This window comes from Rhinolophus sinicus, linkage group LG02 (genome assembly GCF_036562045.2).
Source record: "Rhinolophus sinicus isolate RSC01 linkage group LG02, ASM3656204v1, whole genome shotgun sequence".
Taxonomy (NCBI): Eukaryota; Metazoa; Chordata; class Mammalia; order Chiroptera; family Rhinolophidae; genus Rhinolophus; species Rhinolophus sinicus.
The window spans coordinates 373719-398930 of record NC_133752.1 but is presented as its reverse complement, the minus strand read 5'-3'; the positions used below and the strand labels follow the sequence as shown (position 1 = coordinate 398930).

The window sequence follows — 25212 nt, the reverse complement described above, 5'->3', positions numbered from 1 at the left end:
TTCGTTAACTTTCATGAGAAAAAAAATGATCCCCAGTCAGGGCCACTATCTGTGTGGGGTTTGCACCTTCTCCCCTCATCCTCTCTGGTCCTCCAGTTTCCTCCCGCGTCCCAAAGATGTGCTCGTGAGGTGAATGGTGTGTCTACCTTGTCCCAGTGTGAGCGAGTGGGCGTGGGTGCACCCTGTGATGGCAGGGCCTCCTGTCCAGGGGCGGGACCCCCCCTTGTGCCCTGAGCTGCCGGGACAGACTCTGGCCACCTGTGACCCTGAATTGGAATAAGTGGGTTAGAAAACCATTATCTTACTTGTTTTTATTAATTGTTCTAAAATTTATGTAGCGCTCACATTTATTTCAATGTGTAATATTAGAAGTATTTTGGGTCTTTATTTATTTAGAAGTTTGGTGATTTTTGTGTGTGTGTGTGGCCATAGGAATTTAACTCTTGTTTATACCAATAAGCCTAGGGTAAAACTAGCTTTGTTACACATCAGTTTGCTTAAGTCATTACACATCAGTTTGCTTAAGTCACAGCTTCCAAGAACATATTGATGATGTTAAGTGAGAATTTACTGTACTTTCATGATTTCAGACATTGGGGTTGAAATCAACTTATCGCATTGTAACTGATGCAATATTGCTTTAACAATGTGGCTGCCGGGGCATCCCAGTTTCAGGTAACCCCGCTCATAAAAGAGCTGGACTTTCGCTTTAATAAAAATCTTTGCTTCTCTGCCTCTCAAAAACAAAACAAAACAAAACAGAAAGCAATGTAGCTCCTGAGTTTGATAGGATAAGCACATCACCCAGTTCATATTTCAAACTTGGTATAAACTGGCCCTGTCCAATAGAAATAAAACGCGAGCTACATACGTACATTTTAAGTTTTCTGGTTGCCACATTAAAAAGGCTTTTCAAAGAGGGTGAAATCAACCCTAGTGACATCTGTTTAACCCAACACATCAAGAACATTACCATTGTAACAGATGACCAGCATAAAACGATTAAGAAGATAGTGTGCATCCCTTTTTTGACACGAGGTCTTGGAAACCCAGATGCATCTTACGCCGAAAGCGCGTCTCAATGCGGACCAACCGTATGTCGAGGGCTCAGTGGCCACACGAGGTCCGTTCCCAGCCACGCGCTGGGAGGCGGCGGACACCGTCCCCGACCGCGTTCTGAGCAGAACGTCGTCCCACAGCTCTGCGTCCTCCTATGTCCCCGGGAGACGGCCACTTGCCTCCACACAAGCAAGCGGCCCAGAAGCCTCTGCACCGAGTGTCCTCACGTGGTCCCCACCAGGCCTTGCAGGCTGTGACCCGCCTCCACCGGGAGCTGGACGCTGGCTCTTGCAAGCCCTGGGGAGACGGGCGTCACTGCGGCGTGTAAGTCCACGACCAGTGACTTCCACGTGTTTCCTTTCATTAAAATTGTGACGTAATTACTGTCCTCTTGCAGACACAGCGCAGTCCCTTCCCGCAGCTCCCCGCATGATTACTTTTAAGAGGGAAGCAGCCCCGCGAAGCCAAGCCCTCCCACACGCACACGCTGGAGGCGGACAGCGGCCCCGGCCCGGCCCTGCCCGGTCGGCCTGCCCGGCGCCCCGCCCCGCGCCCGTCGTGCTCCTCCGCTGTCCTGGCACCAGCCGGGCTGCCTGGGCCCCAGCACCCGCCCTGCCTCACGTCCAGACGGAGGGCATGGCGGGCCACCGGCTGTCCTTGCGGTCAGAGCCTCACCTGACGCCGCGGCCATCACCCCGGCGCGCACGTCGCAGACGCGGCACCTTCGCCGGGGCCGGGGCTGTCACATGCTGTCCCACAGGAGACTCACCGGGAGCGGCAGTGCTGGAATGGGGGACACCAGGGCCCACCGGACGTGTTCCTCCTCTCGGACGGGCGGACGGGCGGACGGACGTGCAGCCAAGACAACCCGCCGGGAGCGAAGCCTACAGGTTGTCGGTCGGCACCTTCCAGTCAGGGTTTTGGCGGGAGCGGCCCGCACTCCGGTGCGCAGGCGCGGCACTGCGCGCTCCAGTTTGCGCAGGCGTAGAATTGCCGGCCGCGTGCGCAGCATTGCCGGCCGCGTGCGCAGGCGCGGACTCATCGCCCTGGGGCCGGCACCTGGAGGCCGCGGCTCGGTCTCGCGTGGGTGTCGTGTGGCCGGGGCGTCGTGAAGACGGCGGCGAACGTGCATGGCATGGCCACCTGGGTGTTCTGTAATCGCTGCTTCCAGCCGCCGCGCCGGACGGCGTGCTTCAGCCTGACCAGCTGCGGCCACGTGTACTGCGCGGGCTGCCTGAGCAAATGTGCGTGGGGCAGCGGGGCGGCCGCGCTGTCGGGAGGAAGGGACCAGCCTCTGTGTGTGGGTCTGACGTGGGGGAGCCCCCAGGCCAAGGGTCAGGCTCGCCGCTCGTCGGAGACGAAGGGACAGTGACCTGGGCTCTGTGGTGGGGAGGGAAGGGTCTTGACTGGGGGCTGCTTCCTTCGGTCCGTGTGCGAGGGGGCTTGTTCCAACACCCCGCGTGGGGCTGGGGGACACCAGAAGAGTGGACGGTGCCCAGCAGGGCTGCAGCGTCGGCCGTGTTGGAATCCACGAATCTGAGTCCACTTCTCAGCTGGGGGATGGTTTTCCTGGAGCTCAGCCGCATGGGCCAGGACAGGGGACGGACACAGCCGCTGTGGGCTGAGCGCGCTGCAGGGGGGACAAGGCGTCCCGGAGGCCGGCGCGTCCACAGGCCGGCCTGCGCTCCAGGCTGGTCGGTGAAGAGACGAAGCTGGAGGCTGGGGGAGGTGCAGCGCCCAGGACCGGAGGCTCTGCTGCCCCCACGCAAGGAGCTGGCGCGAGCGCAGTGGACAGTGGGAGGGGGTTCTGAGCTCCCTGATGACACAGAGCGCTGATGGAGCGAGCTGTGGTCATGGGAGAAGGTGCCCGTGAGGAGGGCAGGAGGAGGGGCAAGGCTGCTGTCAGCGCCGGTCCGCCGAGGTGCGGGTTTCCATGGTGATAACTAGAGTTGCAGAGAGAGGAAGGTGGTGAAATAGACACTAGAGCCGATGTGGATGTGGGCAAGACCGTGCAGAAGGGCAGTTAGCTGACGCTAGCCGGCGGGACGTATTAACCTTTCATTCTTAGGTCTGAGCACTGCTTTACAGGTAGCAGGAGCTCAGTGAATACGTATAAAATATTTATCCAGGGAGCGGATGCGCGAGCAATCCGTGGTGGTGCAGAAGTGAGCCCAAGGGGGCAGAACAAGAAATTTACCTGTTGAGTGGGCTGGGAGGAGCTATTTTCAAATGAAGATATCACTATAAAATCTAATTGTAAGAAATATCAGGGATAGACTTAAGTTTAAGTACTGTTGATCTTTATGGCCACTATTTTGGGGCATAGTTGCAAAGCAGGAAAAAAAGGATTGTCAGTTGTATAAATTTTTCTCACCTGTATCCATACTCATAGTCTCATCCAGTATCTGAATGTGAAAAAAATAAGTGCTATAATCCTGTATAGCTTTTGAAGAAGCATTATAATTTGAAGTGTGTTTATACATATTTAAAAACAGTACTCACACTAATATAATAAAATTTACTTTCATTTTATAGGTAAAAAGGATGAATGCTTGATTTGTAAAGTTCCTTGTCACACAGTTTTACTTTCAAAACACGTAAGTTGAAATCTTTGAAATCTGTGGTATCTGAATATTGATCACAGTGTTTCTCTTTAAACTTGATATTTAATTTTTAGTCATTTGTGGTGTCTAAAATTTTCATTCACTTTGTTAGGTTAACTAGAAGATCTTACAAGATTTCTGAGTAATCAAAGTGTAATTAGGATTTGGTTTCAGATACCTCCTACAATTTTCTTTCTTAATCATACATTGGCCTGTTCATAGGTTTGCTGTGCTATGTTTCTGGAAATGAAAATGGGTTGGATAGACTTCTTCAGTATAATACAAGCTCCTTAACAAAGTGATAGAGTTCCGTTTTTCACAGGGCTCATATCTAGTTAAGAGGGTTGGAGGAAAGTAAGTTTAAAATTGATTACTGTTGCAGTAGGCTTAAAACAATGTCTTTTGTTCTCTATAAAAGACATCAGTTTAACTTGTTTGGTTTCAATTTAATTACAAATAATTGTTCTCCTTACACTTAGGCTCCAAGATATGTATTTGATCCAGTGTTTTGATCTATAACAATTGCTTTTTAAAATTACATATTAATACAAAGTTACCCCAAATGCATCTGATACAGAAGGTCATTAGTGGAGGATGTGAAAGTCCCCCAGATTCTGTCCCCAAAGAGACGGCAGCCAGCAGTAGAATCCCTGTTCTGTGTATGTTACTGTGAGTTATCTTCTTACAAAACCGGTATTTTCTCAGTTGACATATTTTGGCCACACCCTCACTCTTTAAAGATGACTGCATAGTGTTTCATAATTTTTCTGCTGGTAAACCTTGGGGTTGTTCGGTATTTCACTATTTTAAGCAATCGTACAGTGAACATTTTTCACTAACATCTCTGCATACTTTTAAGAATATTTCTGTAGCGTAAATTTCTAGACGTGGGAAAGCCAGGACAAAGATTTAAATATTTAAATTTTTAATAGACAATGCCATGTTTTCCTCCAAACGTGTCATTTTAAACTCTCTGCCCGTTTCTACTACTACTCGTAGCACAGCTGGCCAGGCTTGCGGTTGAGGGGTGGAGACCCCTAGCCTTTCTCTGCCTCCTTGGGTTGACTGTTTAGTCCACCTATGTTCTTTCTTATTTCCTAGTAAATATATTTAGGACCATCCATTTCCTTCTGTTCACTGCCATTCCACATTACTTCAAATATTGCTTCTCTTATTTGTAAATAGTCTCTAATCCCTCTTTTTACTCCTTTTTTAACTCAAGTATTGTTTGAAAGAATATTCTTTAATTTCTAAGTGGTTAGATTTTATCTCCACTGTCATTTTTTTGTGGCAGAGTTTTAATTTTATGGCTCTGTGACCAGAAAATACGGCTATATGGTTTCTTTTTTTAATTAACCAAGGTTTTCATGTGGCTTAGTACATAATTGTTCCATGTTCTGTGGGTGTTTGAAAACGTGCGGATTTTGTCCTCTGTGTAAGTGTATGTGAGAGAGAGTGAAGTTGTTTAAAACGCAGAAGTTGGTCTGACTCCTCTTTCTCTCACACCCACATTCTAACCCCTCAGAAACTTCATGGGCTCTTTAGCAGTCTCCTCCGGTGCCATCCCTTCCTGTCCCACCGCCCCACCCACAAGGTGGAGCCCCACACCTCCAGCTCCCTTCTGTTTTCATCCTGGGTCATGAGTCCCAAATTCCCTGCAGTAAAACCCAAGCCCCTCCTACCCATAGCTCTGTGGCCAGGCCTCTGGTGGACACCTGGTCCCCAGGCCCACAACTCTGACCTGCTGCGGCCCCTGCAGCCTGGCCCGGGCACGCTCTCCCCCTCCCCCACTGCCCTCAGGTCTCTGCGGCCGTCCTGCATGGCGGTGGCTTCCCTGACCCTGACCATTGATGACGCCAGGACAGAGTGTGTGTGCATTTGCGTGTGTACCAGATGTGCGTGTGCAAAAATAGGGAATCAGTTTCACAAAACAACACTTGCCTTGGCTAGATGCAGTGCCCTAGTGGCTTCTGTTCTGATCAGTTTCTCTCATTAAAACAAACCGCCTTGCAACAGGCCAAGCTGATCTCTAGGGTCCTTCGTTGGAAGGTGCTCACTCCGCCCTGCCGTGCAGATACCACCTGATACACCTGTATATGTCGGTTCATGTGTCGTTAAAACGGGCCATTACTGTCACACACACACACACACACACACACAGTGTTTGCTGCCTTATGTGTCAGGTGGTGGGAGGCCAGGGAACAGGGCAGACTGAGCCTGGGAGCCTGCAGAGACCCAGGAGGCAGCCTCTGCTGAAGTGCAGAGCAGAAGGCCGTGCAGACCCAGGGGTACCCGTGGGCCAACCTGGCTGGTTCTGCAGCAGGTGGGGAGGGATGTGAGCAGGAGCAGGTGAGTAGCCATGTGCTTCTGGGCTCCAGGGATGAGATGACACTTTGAGGTCTTCGGTGATCAGGGCCCACTTCCCACAGGGCTTGGGGAGCCACAGACAAAGAAAAACGCTCAGCGGATAGAACCGGGGCTGCAGATGGGTGGGCAGGAGGGTCCCCTGGACGGCAGAGGCCAGTCTATAATCAAGATGACCCCAAGGTAGGAGCCCCAGGACAGCCGCCTGCAGGGCCCCAAGACTGCTGTGACCTCCCCCTCCCCCCTTGCCACTGGGGGTGTTGATTCACTTGTGCCGACCCAGTCCCCTGTCAGACTTTGGTCATGATGGGGTGGGCCAAGGTCATAGGTTGCAGACCAGATCAGGACAAGAAGGAGAGGACCACCCAAGACCCTGGACTGTGGTGTGGACACAGTGATGGGCATTTGAGGGGGGGGGGGTGACCTGTCTGTGTAGAGGAAGAGAAAAGTGGACACCAGTGACCGGAATGGCAGATTGGCCCAGCCGGAGGGCTGTCCTCATCCCTGCTCCCTTTCTTCCTGCACACCCAGCGAGACTCGTTTCTCCACCTACATCCTGTGAGAAATGCCATTCTGGGCCTGGCCCCCAAAAACGGTCTCCCAGAGAGCCTTCCCCCTCCCCCTCCTCCAGCTGGATGCTGAGGGCCCATCAGAGGGCAGCTGCTGACAGGAGACTGGTCCTGGTGGAAAGCCACCTACCAAACTCAGGAAAGAACCAATGCCCTCCTAACCCCTGAGACTGGGGAGCTGTCTGGTGCATCGTTAGCCTATGTTAGCCTTCGCATTCCATCTAAGTTTTGGAGTCAAGTTGTCAGTTTCTATACACAGAATCCTGTTGGGATTTCTATCAGGCTTGCATGTAGTCAGAATGTAGGTAAAACTGACATCTGTGTGCTGTTGGCTCTCCCAGTCCGTGAATATGGCACACACACTTCGCCATTCACTTAGATATGCTCAGATTTCTCAGCAATGACGTCAGTTTTCTTTGAGGATGCAGTCAGCATTATCCTCAGGTACCCACTGTTTGGGGTGCTGCCAGCCATGTTTAAGTCCATCTCTTCAGTGCTTACTGCTGGTGTGTGACATGCAATGGACTTTGCCCATTAACTTACACCTGGTGACCTCACATGAGTCACTTGAAATTCTGTTGGCGTATCTAGTTTTCTAGATTCTGTTCACAGTCATGTCATCTCTGAATGTATATTTGTTTCATTCCTGACATTCTGTCCTGCCTTTTTCTCTTTCCTGCGTTGGCCTGGACCTCCAGTACCACGTGGGGTAGAAATGGTGGTGACAACAGGCGTCCTGCGTCTCTTCCTGATTTCAGGATGGAACTTGCAGTGTTTCGCCATGAAGTATTAGGTGCACATAGGTTTTCTGCTAAGGGTTTTTATCATGAACAGTGTCTTTATCAACTAGCTTTTCTGTAACTATTGAGATTGGCATTTGATTTTTCTACTTTATTCTGTTAATGGGGTGAATTGCATTTATTTTTAGAATTTTAAACCCACGTTAGCTTCTAAGAATAAATGCAATCTGCTTGTGAGGCAGCCTAGCCTGTATGTTTTGCACCTGTGTTCATGTGACAACTGACTGCTTCCCCTGTTTCATGCCCGTTGCAAGCTTTGGTGAATCGGGGCTGTGCTGGCTTCATGACAGGAGGTGAATATTTTCTTCATTTTCTCTCCTCTGAAAGACAGGTTGTTTATAAAATGTGTGGGAGAATCCACCAGTGACACTATCTGAACCTAGAAGGTTTTTACCTAGGGATTGAATTTCTTTATTAGATATGGGGCTGTTCAGAATTCCTAATTCTTCTTAGGTCAATTTAAGTAAGTTGTATTTTTCTAGGAATCTGTGCCCTTCATCTGCATTTTCAAACATCTTGTCACCAATGTGTTTGCAGCCCTCTGGTGTTTTTAGTGTCGTAATATCTGTAATGTCCTTTTTTCATCTTAATAGTGCCTTCTCTTTTTTTGAACAGTCTTATCAAGTGTTTATTGACTTTTATTAGTATTTTTCAAAGAATTAATTTTTGGCTCTGTTTATCTTTATTTGACAATTGTTTCCATTTTGTTAGTTCTCCTTATCATTTTCTTTTCTCCTTTGGTTTAGTTTGTTCTTTAAGATGGTGCTCAGCATCAACTTCCAACCTTTGCTTTCTACCATTTGTATCACAGGGTCCTGACTGTCCCTCGTCGGTTAGTGAGGCCTATTTAGTGTCCATCCTTGCCGGAATTATGTATGTTTGGCTGTGTTATATTTTCATTGTCTTCACTTCAAAATCATTTCAAATTTCTACTTGATGACTCTGGTGACCCAAATGTATATTGATTAATTTGGAAATATTTGGGGATTTTAGTTACCATTTTTGCTGACTTTTGTTGAAGTACAGTGCAGAAAGGTGCACAAATTAGAAGTGCGTAACTCGGCTCCAGAAAGCACTCGTTTGAGTGACCTGAGAGACTGCAGCATGCGGCCTTTTCAAGTCTATATAAAAGGGGTTCCCTCAGAAATCCAGGCCCCAGGTGTTCAGCTCCACGGACCTCCTTTCACCTGGTCTCTGACTGCTGTGTGTGTTTTATTCTCTGTACTAAACCCCACAGACATTACTGGGGGGTTAGTGTTCCTTAGGGTTCCCACATCCCGAGTCCCCCACTGTCCCTGAGGGTCCTTTTCTGGGGAGTTCCTTTTGTCATGTCATTTAGTGAGGCCTATTGGTGACAAATTCTCCAACGTTCCTCTGCCTTCACTGTGAATTTATATTGGCCCCAGGGTTAGAATCGTTACTGAAAATGAACGCTTTCTATGGCTTGGGTCATACCACGCCCTGTTTGCTTTGGTCTCTCACAGGTTGGCCGTTGAGTGTGTAGTTATCCTGCTGGGCTTCAGGTGATGCCCTGTCCCGCTCAGGGTGGCTGTCTATGTGGAATGAAGTCACGCGCCTCTGTCCCACTTGGGGTTGCTCACGTGCAGAGTGACTCGCTCCCCCTCACATTGGCCGTGGATCTAGTTCATCAGCGACAGCATTTCCAGTGGCTTCCATTTCTGGATGGGGAGCTAATCATGTTGTTTTGGGTGTGTCTATGTAGGTATAATACATGCTCACATGACATCGTGCTCTCCACCCCTGAACACCAGGCAGCCACGCTCTGTTGGGGGTGCTCTCCCATTTTCTGTGACCTGGGGTAGAGGCTCCCGAGTGTGCGGCAGGTCGAGTTGGTGCAGAGCAGGGCTCTCCGGACCCGGACCCAGAGCCCCTGCGCCTTCAGTGGCCGGGCCCAGGGACCCTGCAGCCTGCGCACGGATCCTGGAGTCACTTCACTAGTCAGTCACTCGCCGTCTCCTCCATGCTTCCCTTTAGGGCCTTGGCCCCTCAGGGGGCATAAATTTAGTGTCACTGTCAAGTCATGGAATTTGGGGAGCACAAGTAGGTTAAATGGGTGGGATCAAATCTCCATCCTGATGCTTGTGTCACACCTGTGGTTCTGAAGCAAAGACCAGACTGGGGAGGGTCACAGGCTCTCCTGCATCTTCTGGGTCCTGAGTGTGTCCTTACCGGGCCCTGCTGTGTTCTTGTCCTTCTGCCTCCGGTCAAGGGCGCCACTCCCACGTCAGTGCCCGCGGACGCAGTGCTTGGCGCGCATCTGTGCCACGTCTGTAAGTAGGTGGACACCACTCCGAAACCCTGCCTTTCCTTTAGTTCCTTGTGTTCCCCGTACTGGTGATGGCGGTACACTGTGCTCTGAGGCTTTTCCTCCGGCTCAGTGTTCCCTTGGTGCTTGGCTCTCACCTCCAGCCTCCTTGAACCTTCGCTGGAGCCTTTGCAAGCAGAGATGAGTGTCACCTGGCAGATGAGGACATGTGGCCCAGAGGGCTCCAGCAGCTGCCAGGCCACGCTGCCCTTCTGTCCTTGGGCAGTGGCACTGCGCTCACCCAACAATCCCAGGCAGCCAGGAGGCGGGACTCCCCCCAGTGCCTCTTGGAGACGATTGGGATGCACTGGTCATTCCTGTCCGGGCTCCTTCTGGGTCTTCAGTTCAGTTTTGAACGAGTGGCCATGAGTGTGGGGTCAGAGGCAGCAAATGGAGACGCCTTTCTCTTTCTCTTCCAGACGGACTCAGGCATCCAGGCGCTGTTTGCGGGTATAGACAGTCTGTGCAAGAAGTACTCCAAGGAGACCTCCCAGGTGAGCGTGCCGTGCGGTTGTGGGCCCAGGGTAAGTGGTCTCCTGCCCAGGTGTGTGCTGTACCATCTTCACTGCACAGCCCACTTGCTTTACTCTGTTGCCGTTTGTGTCCCTCCATGGTCGATACCGTGGTCATTGGTCTGATGCCCTGCTGATCCTCACGACTCGAGGACGGACCTTAGAATCTCGGGTTTGGACAGGCCCCTGGGTCAGCAGCTGCTTCGTGAAGCTGTCCTTTCCTGAGGGTCACTGGGCTGTGGCCTTTGACCCTCGAGCCCTTCCTGCTCCATGCTCTGCCCGCTCTCCCCCGCCTCAGCCTGTAAGCTGTGAAGGTGTGCGGCCCCATCCACCAGGCTGTCCAGGAAGCTGCCCGGGAGAGGAGGAGCGCTGCCTCTGCCCTGCCAGCCTACTTCCTCCTCTGCTAACGTGCCAGGGGCCACCTCCCACCTGCACTCCCCCAAAGAGGCCCTGAGGTGGGCGGCCAGCAGAGGCTGAGGGGACCATGCTCGGCGCATGGGCGGGTCTGTCAGGAAGCCATGGTCAGCCAGTCTGCCAAGACTGTCCCGTCCTCTGGGAAACTGCCCTCTGGCTCTGTGCCCATGGTGTCATGGCTGTCCCCCTTTGTCCTGGGGGCTCCCCAGGGAACACATGGATGCCCTAGAATGCAGCATCAGCACAAGACAAGAGCCAGGCAGGGATGCAGACCAACATTGTTGCCACGTTCGCAGTGGACCCTTTTCTGGGCCGGGTCCCCCCCTGGAGCCCAGAAGCTGCCGTGTTTGAGAACTGGGGGAGAGCCTCACCCGCAGCATTCAGAACCACCAGCAGGCTGGAACATCTGGCGAAGGACATGGCATCGCAGACGCCCCACAGGGCCTCGTCCTGCCTCCAGAAGAAGCAGGGCCGACTGTCCCCGTCAGACCACGCAGCCTGCACAGGCACTCAGAGCGAGGACCGTGAGGTGCTGCCTAGTGACCTCCCTCCACGCCTCTGGCTCACGTCACCTCATCTCTCACAGGTGCCAAGTGCGATTTCCACAGACTTCACGACATGAGAAATTGCATCTCGTTATTTGTCAACCTATTGGGTTTATTTTTCTTAAATAATAAATATTTTAAATGTCTCTCAGTATTAATTTCTAGCAGGGTAAACATCAACAGCTGAAACCCACATGACAAAGCTCTTTGGGGGTCCTCAGCAACTTCCAGAGCGTAAAGCCGGCCTGAGGCCAAAATTGGAAGGCTGGGACCTGCGCTGCGTCCATGAGGCTCTGAGTCCCAGGGACATGCAGCAGCCAGGAGGTCAGGAGACCGTGAAGAGGGGGCTGGTCACTCCTGACCAGTCCTGCCTTCTGGAGGTGGCCGCGGCTAGAGTGGAGGCACTGGAGACCCGTGGGGCTGGCCGTTCTCCTTTCCGCAGATGGGTCTTCTCAGTTCATTGTCTGAAAACATCCCTGATGTGACGTGTCAGAGCTCACTTTTATCCCGTGTGCTCTCGGGCTCAGTCCAGCCTGTATGCACTGCCAGCGCGCAAGCTGGGCTCCTATGAACAGAGGACGCAGTTGGCCCTGGGAACCCAGGCTCGGTCACTGGCTCTCGGAAGCTCTCAGCTCAGCCAGTCTCGGCGTCACTCTCGACCTTGGTTCGTCCCACCCACCCCAGCCCTGGTCCGTGTCACAGTTTCAGGGTGTTCTCATGGGTGCTGTTTGGTCAGGAGGCCATCCTGTGATCCAGTCACTGTTGTCAAAGGGACAGTGTGCTGTGATTGGCCCATGTAGGTCATGTCCCTTCCCATGGCCAGGGCCCAGAGCGCCACCTAAGGCACATGGAGGGGAGACAGAGCAGACCTGGGGTCTCTACTGACTAGGTAGAACATGATACCTCAGCTTGTGTTTGCCTTAGAGAGTGTCCGCAGCGTCATTCACTCATTCATTCATTCACTACATCACAATCCTGGCCCCGCCTGCTGCATCATTCATTCATTGCACCGCGATCCTGGGGCCCTCTCTGGGCATAGATGGTGCCCACATCCTGGCTGGCGGGCAGGGGGACGCATGTCTGTGGGGGGCGCAAGCACGGCCATGTGCCAGTGTCAGCAGCTGACATCTGTTCTCTTCTCAGATTTCAGAATTTCAAGAAAAACACAGGAAGAGACTGTTAGCCTTCCACAGAGAAAAGGTAAATTCAGTCTCTTTTTTGTCACAAGTACTGAGCTTTTGATTTCCTGTCAGACTTGTCATCCAACGCTGTGTCACAATATGGAGGCCACCGGATGCCATCTGTGCCGCGGACCCTCAGCTATTGCACGGTTCCTGTCGGCCCTGTTGCTGCTCCGGGCCCAGCCATGGTCACTGAGCCAGTTTTATGTCGGGGTCCACTGCTATCCCCCAAACTCACAGGCACACCTGAGACACCCCCACAGGACATGCCTGAGACACCCCCACAGGACACGCCTGAGACACCCCCACAGGACACGCCTGAGACACCCCCACAGGACACGCCTGAGACACCCCCACAGGACACGCCTGAGACACCCCCACAGGACACGCCTGAGACACCCCCACAGGACACGTCTGAGACACCCCTACAGGACACGCCTGAGACACTCCCACAGGAGACGCCTGAGACACCCCCACAGGACACGCCTGAGACACCCCCACAGGACACGCCTGAGACACCCCCACAGGACACGCCTGAGACACCCCCACAGGACACGCCTGAGACACCCCCACAGGACACGCCTGAGACACTCCCACAGAACACACCTAAGACACCCCTACAGGACACGCCCCACGGGCCCTCCTCCTCACCTGGTCGGGAGTGATATCAGGGCTTTTAGCACAGGTGGCAGCTTAGACTTCTCTATTCAGACATACCATTGTGTTTGTTTTCTAGAAAAGTCCTTTTGTAAGACCTTTGAAGGTTGTGAAGTAAGTAGAGTCAGCAGCTGGCTCTGAAGTCACGAAACTTGCAGCCACCTCCTCGAGTGTGGAAGCTGTCCCACCACCTGTGTTGGATGTTGCAGGTGTCAGGGTGGCACTGCCCCTGCGGCCTGGCCAGCCGAGTGCTTGGTGCCTCCTATCCTCTCCCCTCCTATGTGCCCCAGACAGTGGATCTGCTCAGAGATCAGCCAGCAGAGGCGAACCACTGCCCAGCCCTGGCCCCTGTGGGCTGTGTCCACAGAGCTGTCTGGCCCACCCCCGCCTGGCCACAGGCTCCTGACCAAGCCTTTGTGTGTCTTACCCGTCAGTTCTCACTGCAGAAGTGGAGAGTAGATGGAGTTAACCACGCTGTCCAGAGGCTGATGTAGGGTCAGACAATGTCAGTGAGGAACTGCAGGTCTCACAGCTGCTATGTGGCGGCCGGAGCCCTGACCCTGATGGGACCACTGAGACTGTAGTGCTGAGGCTCATGGGTGCTCGTACAGACGAGCACTGACAGGTGCCAGTCTCAGCTCCTGCAGGGCCCCAGGTGCTGGCTGGGCGTGGCGCACGTGCACTACAAACCACCTGACTCATGTCCTGGTTTAGGATCTAAGAAATGAGAGGGCCTGCATATTTTGCTCAGTCACTTGGCACAGCCTGTGTGTAACGGAAGTCCCCTCATTGTATCCAGATTTCTAAGCTGGAAGATGCCCTCCGGAAGTCCGTGCTGCAGATGGAGCGGCTGCACAGGTGGGTTCCCTCGGCATACACGCAGGTGTCCACTCATCTGTCTCTAACATGGGCCACACCCAGGGAGCAGAAGAAAGCGCTTGGTTTACCAGAAGCTCCGTCACAGCAGAAATGCAGTAGGAAGCTGAGGGAAAGAATGGAGATGAAAAAGAAAAAGTAGAAAAGCATGAATGGTTCCCGGTGGGGTCCTCGTGATTCCTGGGGCAACGGGAGGAGCTGTGAGGTAGCAGTTATGAAAGGGGAGGGCAGGCAGCGCGGCCGCTCATCCATCTGTGCTGGGCTGATTGAGACAGCGGCAGTGAACATGGTGTCACATGCGTTCAGCCGTGCCTGTGGTCCGAGAGGACACAGTGCAGTTTCTGTTTTGAACATGCTGATTCAGAAGTCCCAGGGTAGTGGGTTGCACACGCTAGTTGGGTCACCTGCACATGCGGCCAGTGGGGCATGCAGCAGCCCTGCAGGGCCGTCGACTCTGATCTTTAGATTATGTGCAGCCCAACTCAGCTCTACTGCTCACACCTCCACCAAGCTTTTATTTGCTGTTTTATTACATTTCTAGAACATTCCTGGTTCTTTTTACAGCTGTGTTGGTTGTGTATTTTTGTGTCTCACCGGTAGTTTATTTCCTGTACCTGAAATCCTCCGTGTTTTCCTCGGCTCTTGCTCGAGGTGGAGTGTTTCTGGCACGGTGGCGATCAGTGCTGGGTCCTCCCGGGACTCACTGCGTGCACACCTGGTGTGGCCCACTCTTTGCTCCGGGGAGCTACCCCAAACTGGTCCTGTGGGTGCCAGCTTCTGTGACGGTGGGGCATTGGGGGACTTGCCCTCCTCCACACCCAGTTTTTCTGAGTCATTGGAAGGAGGAGCAAGTGACCTTGAGAGGAGCTGAGCCCCAGCACTGCCACCATGGTCAGTCGTTACTGAGCACCGCTGTGTCCTCAGCAGGGTCGGCAGGCCGAGTGCTTGTCCTCACGGAGCTTCTCGGGGTGGAAAGGGAGCATGTGGGAAATGAGGCTGGTGAGGGGTCGGGCACAGCCCCAGGAGAGCGTCTGCCTGTCTCAGTCCTCATGCTTTCAATTGGAATGAATTGGTTGGAAGGAAGTTTTCCTGGTTTAATTAACCCCTTTTCCCATCTGTTTAGTGTGAGACCGTCACAAGAAACAGTTTTCAGCACAATCAAACATCCAGTTTCAAGTAAGTGGAGTCGCGCCTGCAGGGAAGGACATGAGGACGGTGCCGCCAGCGGCAGCCACATGCTGAGCTCTGAGGTGTGTTTCACAGCCCCTTCGGCAAAGCCAGACGGATGCCTGTTCCTGCCCCCTGACTCGCCGGCCTCTGAGAGGTGTGTGTGTCCCGTACAACTGGTCTGGGAGTTTATGGGACTCATTGGGTGACATTGATAAGGCACAAGTCCTTCTGCTTCATACATTCCCTTCCCATCCCTTGTCCTCTCCAAGTCCCCAAATTCTGGGCACTTACTGGACGCTGGGCAATGCCTAGCCCCGGCTCTCACTGCAGCAGGTCCCAGAGTCAGGTGTGGTCCCAGCTGCCCAGTCATAGACGTGTCCCTGTGGGCATCGCAGCTGGTTGCGGAGTGGCCATGTGACTGGGCTGGAGCAGCAGTGTCACTGGACCGTCTGTGATCAGGGAGGCTCAGGAACAAATCCAGCACAAGGGAAGGATGAGGTTGGTGATTGTGCTGGCGGCTCCATTGGGGACCCTGACCCCACCTCGCCAAATGGCCCTTAGAGTATGTCCCTCCTCCATCTTTGTGTTTTCTTGAAATGATGGGAGTTGGGGACACGTGTGGCACAAAAGGGCCAGTGGCAGGTCATCTGAGAGCCTGTGGGTCCCATGTCTTACAGCGCAGCATGTGGCGCTCAGCGCTCTTTGAAGGTGCCTGAGTTACTGTCCTCCCTCCTTTGCCTTGTTCTTTCTGTCTCTGTCCTGTGGGAAGGCCCAAATCACGTTTCCCTGTCAGCTGCTGGCCAAAGTGAAGGGACTAACATTCTCTGAGCCATTTGTGCAGAGCATGTGGGCTGTTTGCTGAGCCATCTTTGCAGAGCGCATGGGCCGTCTGTGCAGAGCATGGGGGCCTGCTGTATAGAGCGCGTGTGGGCTGGCTGTGCAGCGCGTGTGGGCCGGCTGTGCAGAGCGCGTGGGCCGGCTGTGTAGAGCGCGTGGGCCGGCTGTGCAGAGCGCGTGGGCCGGCTGTGCAGAGCGCGTGGGCCGGCTGTGTAGAGCGCGTGGGCCGGCTGTGCAGAGCGCGTGGGCCGGCTGTGCAGAGCGCGTGGGCCGGCTGTGCAGAGCGCGTGGGCCGGCTGTGTAGAGCGCGTGGGCCGGCTGTGCAGAGCGCGTGGGCCGGCTGTGCAGAGCGCGTGGGCCGGCTGTGTAGAGCGCGTGGGCCGGCTGTGCAGAGCGCGTGGGCCGGCTGTGTAGAGCGCGTGGGCCGGCTGTGCAGAGCGCGTGGGCCTGCTGTATAGAGCGCGTGTGGGCCGGCTGTGCAGAGCGCGTGGGCCGGCTGTGCAGAGCGCGTGGGCCGGCTGTGCAGAGCGCGTGGGCCGGCTGTGCAGAGCGCGTGGGCCGGCTGTGCAGAGCGCGTGGGCCGGCTGTGCAGAGCGCGTGGGCCGGCTGTGCAGAGCGCGTGGGCCGGCTGTGCAGAGCGCGTGGGCCGGCTGTGTAGAGCGCGTGGGCCGGCTGTGCAGAGCGCGTGGGCCGGCTGTGCAGAGCGCGTGGGCCGGCTGTGCAGAGCGCGTGGGCCGGCTGTGCAGAGCGCGTGGGCCGGCTGTGCAGCGCGCGTGGGCCGGCTGTGCAGAGCGCGTGGGCCGGCTGTGCAGAGCGCGTGGGCCGGCTGTGCAGAGCGCGTGGGTCGGCTGTGCAGAGCGCGTGGGCCGGCTGTGCAGAGCGCGTGGGCCGGCTGTGTTGAGGTGAGTAAATGAGATGAGATACTGCAGCTGTGGCGTGTCACAGGAACTGGACGAGCCCAGAACAGGCAGCCAGAGGAGGGTGCTGGGCTAGAAGTCTGAGTGCCCTCCCAGGATGGAGGCTGCAGAGCTGGGCCAGGGCCTCCATGCTGTGTGGGGTTTGTGTTTGGTTTTGCAGACAGTGGGTGCAGTAAAAGGGAGGGAGGGAAGTGACAGTGATGGGGCCTGCGGTTCTGAGCTCAGGGCCGTGCACGAGGGGGATGTGGGCGTCAGCTCGGGGGCGTTATGTGCGTGTTCCCTTGCAGAGAAGGCCCAGGCCCAGTCAGTATGTCTCCCTGTTTATTTGACAGAGTGGAATCCATGGACGTTGACCTCACGCCCTCCCCAAGGAGAAGGGTAAGTTCGTCAGCTCTGTGCTGCATGTCCCCGCACTGGTTAGTGGCACCATTCATGTCATGACCATGCTCCCCTGTGACCTGGACAAGTGATGCAGACGGTGCTGGCTGAAACCAGGACAAACCCTGTCAGGTAAAGAGATGGGTCCGAAATGGGAGGGGACAGCTTCAACTCAAAGAGAAGCAAGACCAGAGGAACTGTGGCCGGAACACAGGGCAGCCAGGCCTGGCCGTCATTGCCCACTCAGGCCGAGCCCAGTCTCGGTACAGGACAGGGCAGGAGCCTACAGGTGTCCACGGCGGCCCTGCGCCCACCTGGCAGCGCCAGTGACAGACTTAGTGGAGACGCTGCTCTGAGCCCTTACTCAGCTCTTATTGTTGGCAAACACTCCTATGAGGTGTGATCAAAAAACTGCCGAGTGCCATCCAATGGAAAGGCAGGGACCTTCAATATGGGAAGCTGCGTGTCAAACCTTAGAAACAGTGTGTGACAAATTTTAACTTGTTCAGTGCAGTCAGCCGGGTGTGAGCTACAGTTGAGAGAAGGTGTGTTTTAAAGTGCCATAAATCATCCTCCATCGTGACAACACTCCATGTCACATATCCCTTCTAGTACGACAATTTCTGTCAAATAAAAACATGATGGTGTGTCCTCATCCACCTTATTCACCGGATCTGGCTCCGTACAATTTCTGGCTCTTCCCCAAAGTCAAAATGTCCGTGAAAGGTAAATGTTTTACATCAATTCAGGACATCGAGGCAGCCACGACAACACAGCTAAAGATACTCACAAAAGAGGACTTGCAGAACTGCTTCAGAAAGTGGCAAGGACGATGGAATAGTGTGTTCTAAGTGAGGGGGAGTATCATGAGGGGCATTAATAGCAATGTGTCTTTTACTGTAAGTTTTTTCAGTTTAAACATTCTCCATATATTTTGATCACACCTTGTACGAGCACTTGACAAACACAACCGCAGCCCCTGGCAGCCTGCCAGTGAGAGGTGCTCACATCCAGGCAGCATCCTGGAACCAGATTCTGCCAGGACCTGGAGCCCAGGGTAGGGAGGCAGTAACGCAGAGCATGCAGCTTGGGGCAGGACCCCCAGCCCTCGGCAGCCTCCTCTACAGCCCCTGTCACCTCCCCACTCTGCCGTGCCGCTGTGTCTGCCAGCCGGTACCCGCTTCCCGCCACACCTGGGAGTGGCCGTGATACAGTCCTCCCTGCCCTGGGCACCTGCACCTGGCCCTCACCCACCAGCCTCCCAGCCTGGCTCGCAGCTCTTGAGGTGCACCCCAGGCTCGTCCATGCCCCCCGAGGCTCTGTGCCCCCCGAGGTTGAACCAGAGCCTCAGCCCATGTGTGACCTCTTTCAGAGATTAAAGGCTGACAGGCTGAAGTGACTTGCGTGTCACTGGTGTTCCCTTGGAAATCGCAGCTAAGGGACCAGAATGCAATGAATTGTTCCAATTCCAAAGTGAGCAAGTGTCTGTGTCAAGGGCCAGACTGAGAGGCTGAGGCTCTGTGGACCAGAGTGTCTGCCCCAGCCGCTTGTCTCTGGCTGACAGTGTGGGAACAGTGGGTACAGCTGCGTTCCAGGACAACTTTACTGACAGACATGGGGTGTGGGCTGTGGCATGCCAACCCTGGAGCCAAAGCAGAACCCAGCTTCTCAAGGAAAACTTGTCAGCCAGTTGTTTGCCTCCCGCGCCATGTCTGTCCAGGAGTGGGTACACACAAAGGCTTTGGGGAGAGCTACTGTGAGCCCCCAACGGGTCAAGTGAACCATGTGTCCTGGAAGCCCCAAGCGGAGGCCCCAGGAGCCCACCCATATGGCACAGGCAGGACCGGCCTGCGGTGCTGGAGTGGAGCCCAGGGCCCCCAGTGTTTGTCCCACCATAGGGCCCCCAGAAGGGGCGTTGTCTGGATGGTGAGGGCGGGGTCCCCGCCCCGGACGGTTTATCACAGGTGAGTGGCCAGATCCGTGGGCATCACATCAGGGTGAGCTGCTGGGGACAGAGGGCAAGAACACCAAGCTGGCAGCCACCAGGCCTCGTGGTGGGGGCCTGTGCTGGTCTCTTCTCCCCACTGCCCGGCGCCAAGTCTGGGGTCCTGGAGAGCAGGTGGGAGACACAGCCTGCTTCCGCCTGCAAGTGCTGGTGAAGGGCCAGCTGGACGCAGCTTTCCAGGTCGAGGCCTTAACTGCAGAGGAGCTCAGGACTCTCCGGTATGACTGGCCAGTGTTAACAGATACTGGCTTTTTAAAGGTAAGAGCCAACTCAAGCCAACAGTGAACGCAGACTTTGTTGAACTCGTGAATTGATGAGGGAAATCAGCAAAATCAGCTGCTTTGAAGGAGAGTCCAGACGAACGCACACCAGCCGTCAGGAAAGCAGGCTGGGGCTGACAGATGCAGACCCACATGGCCCGGGATGAGTGCAGTGTGCCCACAGGCACCAACGTCACACATTAGCCTCACTGCCACCTGTTCTCAGCAGGCAGCACCCCAGGATGAGGAGAGACGGACCGAGAGCCGCATGCGCCAGGAGGGCACATAGACATGCAGCCCTCTGCCCGCTGCAGACCTCAACGCCTTCCTGACACCCCAGAGCCCCCAGTGTCCCCAGAGCATTCATTCTCTAGTATGAGCTGGTCCCAGCAAGTTGTGAGCAGAGGAGACAGTTAGGCTGGGTTTCAACCCCATCCTGTGAGCTTACGGGGGACGCATGGCTTCTGTTCTCATGTTCCTCCCGCAAACTCCCCGCCCCCATCGCAGGCCCCCCCAGACGTTGGGCACCTCCCTGAGTCCCTGTGCTTCCTGTTGCCGTGCCCGGCCGGGTCTGGTCCTGCTGGGCCACATCAGCCCCACTGCCAGTGGTCAGAGTGAAGTGTGCGCTTGGCACAGGGCAGCCGACACCCCAGAACCTGCACAGAAAGCAGTCCTCCCATGACCCAATCTGGGCGCATCTTATTTCCTGTCCTCCTGGCAGGGCCTCGTCAGCCTGCGCTGGTCGGCAGCCCTGGCACCCTCCCCGCTGGCCCGCCTGGCTGGCTGGCCATTCACCACCTCTGGGTTGTGGCCACTGTCCTGGGCCATGTCTCTTGGTTCACTGTTTCACCTATTACAGGAGTTTCCCCCAAGCAGACCCTACGAAAATAGTTTTTTCATTGGAAGCCAGGATGAGGGCACACAATTTCCCCGGTTCTGACCCGACAGCAGTTACTTCAGTCCTCACGATGTGGAAGTAACTTTTTTCCATTGAAGTTTCACACACTGTGCCCGTTGGTCAGAGTTGGCCTGCACTGGACATACGTAGCAGGTGGACAGCATGAGGGGACAGCCGTGGAGAGAGGCCACCGCTGGTGGGCCCAGGGTCATTAGGGTGGGTGTGCCAGAGCACAGGAGCAGGGAGGATGGGCCACCAAGATCCTGGCGCGGCCCAAGAATGAGGCAGACGGGCTGTGGAGGTGCAGACGGCAGCCCAAACGGCACAAAGGTGCGTCTCCGTTGTGTGCACCTCCTGCCCCAGGTCCCAGCGGTTACAGGGGGCTGGGAGCTGCGTGGACCATCCCTCCTGCTCCACTCAGCTCCTCCGTGGGGATCAGGGTGCAAACACTGCTGGCAAGTGCCAGGCTCTGAGCAAGGCCCAGCACACACCGCCCCCTGCTGGTCACCAACGTCTGTATTTTCCAGGTGACAGACTTGTGCACCACAAATGAGGATTTACTCAGGATTTTAAATTTTCTAACATCAACCACAAACTTTGTTTGCTTTTTCTTGCTTATGAAACTCTTAGAAGCACTTTGTCCTTCATCCACTCACTGCTGTGGGCGCTGGTGGGACAGTGGGGGACTCCCTGTGTCATGGGACCTGCGTCCCAGGCAAACCCGGTCAGCCAGAGACGTGTCAGGCTGACTAGGAGCTGTGTTCTGGGTTTTGGAACATCTCAACCGTTTTCTTTTTGTGTTCTTAGCCTGAGATAGCAGCCGGCCCGACAAGAATCTCTCTGATTAGCCCACCTCGAGACGGACGCATGGGTAAGTCGGTCAGAGTCCCTGTAACCGGACCCCAAAGCAAAACACGCGTTGAAACACATCCCCTGGAAGGAATGTCTGCTCACACGTCAGAACTTACCTGAGGGTCGTCCTTCAGCTGTCGGCACAGACAATCGCCTGAGCTGTGTGGCCTCATCCAGGACCCACGGAGCCCGTGCCTGGCATTCCAGGGAGGTGGGCTTTTCCGTATTCCAGATAATGAAACTTATCCTCTTAGGTGTCAGATGTTTTTCATTTAAAATTTTCAGGTGGAAACCTTTCTAACATCCATCAGGTAGCATTGCTTTCCTGAGCAGAAATCAGACGCCAGGAGTGGGGGGTCTTGTGGCTGAGGAGCCGCACTCTGGCCTCCTGTCTATGGGACATCCCCTCCGTGACGCCCTGGGCTCTCCAGAGGCTTTCCTCCTCCTTGGACTCCCCTGACTGAGAGCCTGACGTCCATGGGGCGCGAGAGCCCAGGGCCACACCTAGCCCCAGAGCACTGCCCACACGGCTGCTGCGAGTTGACCTGTGAGGCCTCAGTTTCCTCATCTCTGTTGACAACAGCTCTCACAAATTACTGTAAAGAGTAAATAAGGAACTGTTTCAGCGACCTCCCACCCACAGTACTGAGCATGTGCTCGCTGAACAGAAGATACCACTGCTGTGTGTGGGCCTGCCCGGGGGTCACAGTGCTGGACTTGTGAATCAGGTGGGGAGGCCTATGGGTCAGGAGATGACCACCATGTTTTACTCACAGAGCCCTAGAGCCAGGATGGGGGCAGCCACGCCGGAGGCAGGGCACGCGAGGGGCCGTGTGGGCAAGAGCCCTGACTGGCTCTCTTGGGAAGGAAGTGTCTGGTTTGCGTCATTTAGGGGTGTTGGGGTGCACGGCTGCCTTGGTGATGAGGGCAGAGAGAACGCTGGACGGAGGAGGTGGCCCAGAGCACAGGCTTTGGACGGCTGTGCCTGCAGGCAAACCCCCAGCCTGGGAGGGGCCATGTCTCTGGGATCAGCACAGCCCCCAGATGTCAATCCAGCCTGCAGTGTGGAACGTAAAAGCAGGATTCATACGGCCTGCCGACGCTTTGCCTCCCGGGTCCTCAGCCATCTGCCAGCTCTCCTGAGGCTCACCTGCAGGCTTAGGAGTGCTTTGGTGCCAGAGCCAGCAGCGGACAGGGAGCCCCCACGGCCCACACAGCCCAGGGCCTCTCAGTGCTGTGCCCCAGGGAAAGGCACTCGCCTCTCTGACCCAGGTTCTTCAACTATGAAAGGGCTGATGCTGAGGGAGCCTCACCTAAATGCTGTCTCCCCTCCTTCCTGCCTTTCTGCTGCTAAAATTCTGCAAAATTAGGTGCAAAGGAGCTCAAGTATAAAAAGAGCAATCTTCCAGATTTGCCCTCAGTTGCGCCTAAAGCATACCAGGGACCATTCACATCCCAAAGAAGTTTCTTACAAACCCTGGAGAGTTCAGCAGGCAAAATGCAGGGTCGGTCTGTCCGCTGTTCCCGCCCTCTTGTCGGAGCTGAGAGCCCCTGGACTCAGAGCAGGAAGAGTGCACGTCTCCAGGCATTTGTGGGGTGCCTTCTGCATACCTGGGTGTTCTCCCCTAGCCAAGCCCACCTGCAGTGGAGGTGGAGGCCCCTGAGGCCAGAGTGTCAAGGTCAAATTGAAACTCTGCGACCTGAACAGCCCTGTCCCAGGTCTTGGTATCAGGATGCATGTTGGTCGGGATGCTTTGAAAAGTCTGGATGCACGAAGGAGAGAAGACTAAGTTGTGAGATGTGCACACTCCACGCTCCTGTCATGAGCGGGGCCTAAACGGGGGAGTGGGTGGTGCGTGGATAGGGTGGGGAGTAGGCAGGGACAGCGGAGTGAAGAGACACCGCAGGTGTGATGTCTTCTTCCTTAAAGCAGCCATGTGTTAGTTTCCTCTTGTCCCCACAGGTAGCGTGTCCCACCGAGGCCCTCAGCACCTCAGCCTGACTCCAAGTCACGCCAGCGTGTCCCAGGCTCTCAGGTAAGACCCCGCATGCAGCTCCTTAAAGACACTGAAAGTGGAAAGTTTGAAAAACAAAACTCATAATCTGCCTCACTGGCAGTAATGCTCTGAGCATCTTCATGTGTTGCCTTTTAACCCGTTTTCACGTGTTCTGAGGTTATGTTTTGTAGACCACTTTCTGTTTTGCTTTGCTGAAGCTCGTACAGAACTTAGGCAGTTGCCCTGTAATGGCTGCAGCGTTTCATCGCAGGGCAGGGCCCACAGGCTGGTTGTGAGGGGCAGGTGTGTGCAGAATGCTGCAGGTGGTCAGTGAGCAAACGGTCACATGTGTGTCCCACCAAAGCCATTACAAAAGCAGCAGCTGGTTTGGCCCATGGGCCATTGTGTGCTGACCTGAGTATGCCACGACCCACTGACCGTGCTGCCGTCTCAGACGTGGGCCTCCTCTGTAGAAGCACGCTGGACAGCCCTTGCCTGAGCACCAGAAGCCAGGTGGACGCTCCCCTGACCCCCACCTAAAGCCCCTTAGTGGCATCCGATGCCAAAGGCCACATCCACACTTGGCCGTCTGGCAACCCCACCAGTGGCCTCCAGCTCCCTCAGCTCAGCCAGAGCCACGCCTGTGCCCACTGCTTCTTGATTCATGAGGCTGTCCCACCCACCTGCCTGAGCAGCTTGCTCCCCTGACAAGACTGGGATTCCATTCCTCACCCCACCCCACCCTCCGGGGACCCCGCCCTCCTTGCTTGGTGCCCTCTGACCCCCAGGGACCCCACCCTCCCTGCTTGGTGCCCTGATGCCCAGGGGACCCAGCCCTCCCTGCTTGGTGCTGATTGTAACTCTTGACTTTTGTCAGCATCAGCACAGAGGCTGCAGGGGAAGGGTCTGCTGACAGTGGACACTGGGCCTGGTACTGGGCAGCCATCTTCGCAGGCCCTGTTCATGGTCAGCAAAGCCCGGAGGAGGCCTCCTGGTGGTCACTGCACATGCAGCTGTCCCCTGAGGGGCCATCAGCCCCAGCACAGAGCAAGACCTCACTCCCCGGCACTCGGAATATGTTTTTGGAACCAACACATGGCCTTTAAAACTGAAAAGTAGTCCGTGTTGGCCTCATCATGTCGCAAAGCCCTTTGACGCCTTGGTGATTTTGTTTGTTGAACTTACTAGGATTGCCAGCAAGGGGCCGGCCCAGAGTCTGGGCCCCCAGGCACCCGGCACAGTGGGAGGAGGGGGCTCGCCCAGCCTCGGAGGCCACCCAGGTCCAGCGCCACGGCCGCCCATCAGCCTCTCGGGGCTGCTGCAGAGGCAGCATTTAGGCAAGTGTGCGTTGGTCCCCTTGGAAAGTGCACGTGACGTGTGAGAAAGTGTTGAAATGTGTGTGACACGATCAAGCGAAGCTTACATGTTCTGGAGGACTGTGTCTGAGTTTTCCGTCAGTGGCTGAGAAGACTCCCATTGCTTCTGCAGGGTCTGCTGGCCTCGGGGCGGCCACGCTGGAGAGACGACCGGTTCCTGCCCGCCTCTGTGGCTCTCCGGCCCTGCAGACAGCCCAGCAGCACCACTACCCCAGGCAGCAGCTATAATCGTGCTTCTTCTCTGTACAGCGATGCAAGAATACAACCGAATAAAGGGCTTTTCTGATTATCTGGGGGCAGCTTATGTGTGATAAGTTTGATACTCTGCCAAGATCCTTGCAGCTTGGTGACCTGCCTGCTGGGACGCGTTCTGACCCCAGCTCGACAAGGGAGCCTGTGACAGAGTCCTGCACGCAGCCCCACTCGTAGGCATCGCCCCTGTGCCTGAGACCTGCTGTCTGGGACACAGTTCTGTCACGTGATTCTCGTGGCTCACCTGTGATGCTGTGTTCAGCGATGACTGTGTCTCCAGAGGTGAATGTCGTCCTGACTGCCTCTGCCAGGCAGGTGACATGCTCACACTCGACTGGAAGGCAGCATGCTCCCCTTCACCCAC

General features: G+C 55.2%; 1 protein-coding gene across 3 annotated transcripts; it reads left to right on the top strand.

The window, feature by feature from the left end:
- Positions 1-372: 372 nt before the first annotated feature.
- On the top strand, positions 373-24879 carry RNF212 (ring finger protein 212). Of its 3 annotated transcripts, XM_074320029.1 has the most exons (12): positions 373-2303; positions 3595-3656; positions 10141-10215; positions 12336-12392; positions 13830-13888; positions 15030-15082; positions 15170-15230; positions 17163-17208; positions 21179-21242; positions 23187-23259; positions 24409-24557; positions 24709-24879. In XM_074320029.1, exons 1-12 carry the CDS (start codon positions 2195-2197, stop codon positions 24822-24824), a joined length of 924 nt encoding a protein of 307 aa, XP_074176130.1. In that variant the 5' UTR covers positions 373-2194; the 3' UTR covers positions 24825-24879. The 3 variants fall into 3 exon arrangements, 2 of the variants coding, with proteins under 2 accessions (XP_074176130.1, XP_074176126.1); XM_074320025.1 differs by having other exon boundaries at positions 15030-15230; XR_012492195.1 differs by lacking the exon at positions 24709-24879 and having other exon boundaries at positions 15030-15230; positions 21179-21434; positions 23191-23259; positions 24409-24432.
- The last annotated feature ends 333 nt before the right edge of the window (positions 24880-25212 follow it).

What these genes read in the sequence shown, in the direction of transcription:
- RNF212 (XM_074320025.1), top strand. Translation starts at nt 2,195, where the DNA reads ATGGCCACCTGGGTGTTCTGTAATCGCTGCTTCCAGCCGCCGCGCCGG. An exon ending in CGCCCTCCCCAAGGAGAAGG is followed by an intron (nt 17,209 to 21,178) that starts GTAAGTTCGTCA and finishes TTGTGTTCTTAG; the next exon opens with CCTGAGATAGCAGCCGGCCC. An exon ending in AGCGTGTCCCAGGCTCTCAG is followed by an intron (nt 23,260 to 24,408) that starts GTAAGACCCCGC and finishes TGAACTTACTAG; the next exon opens with GATTGCCAGCAAGGGGCCGG.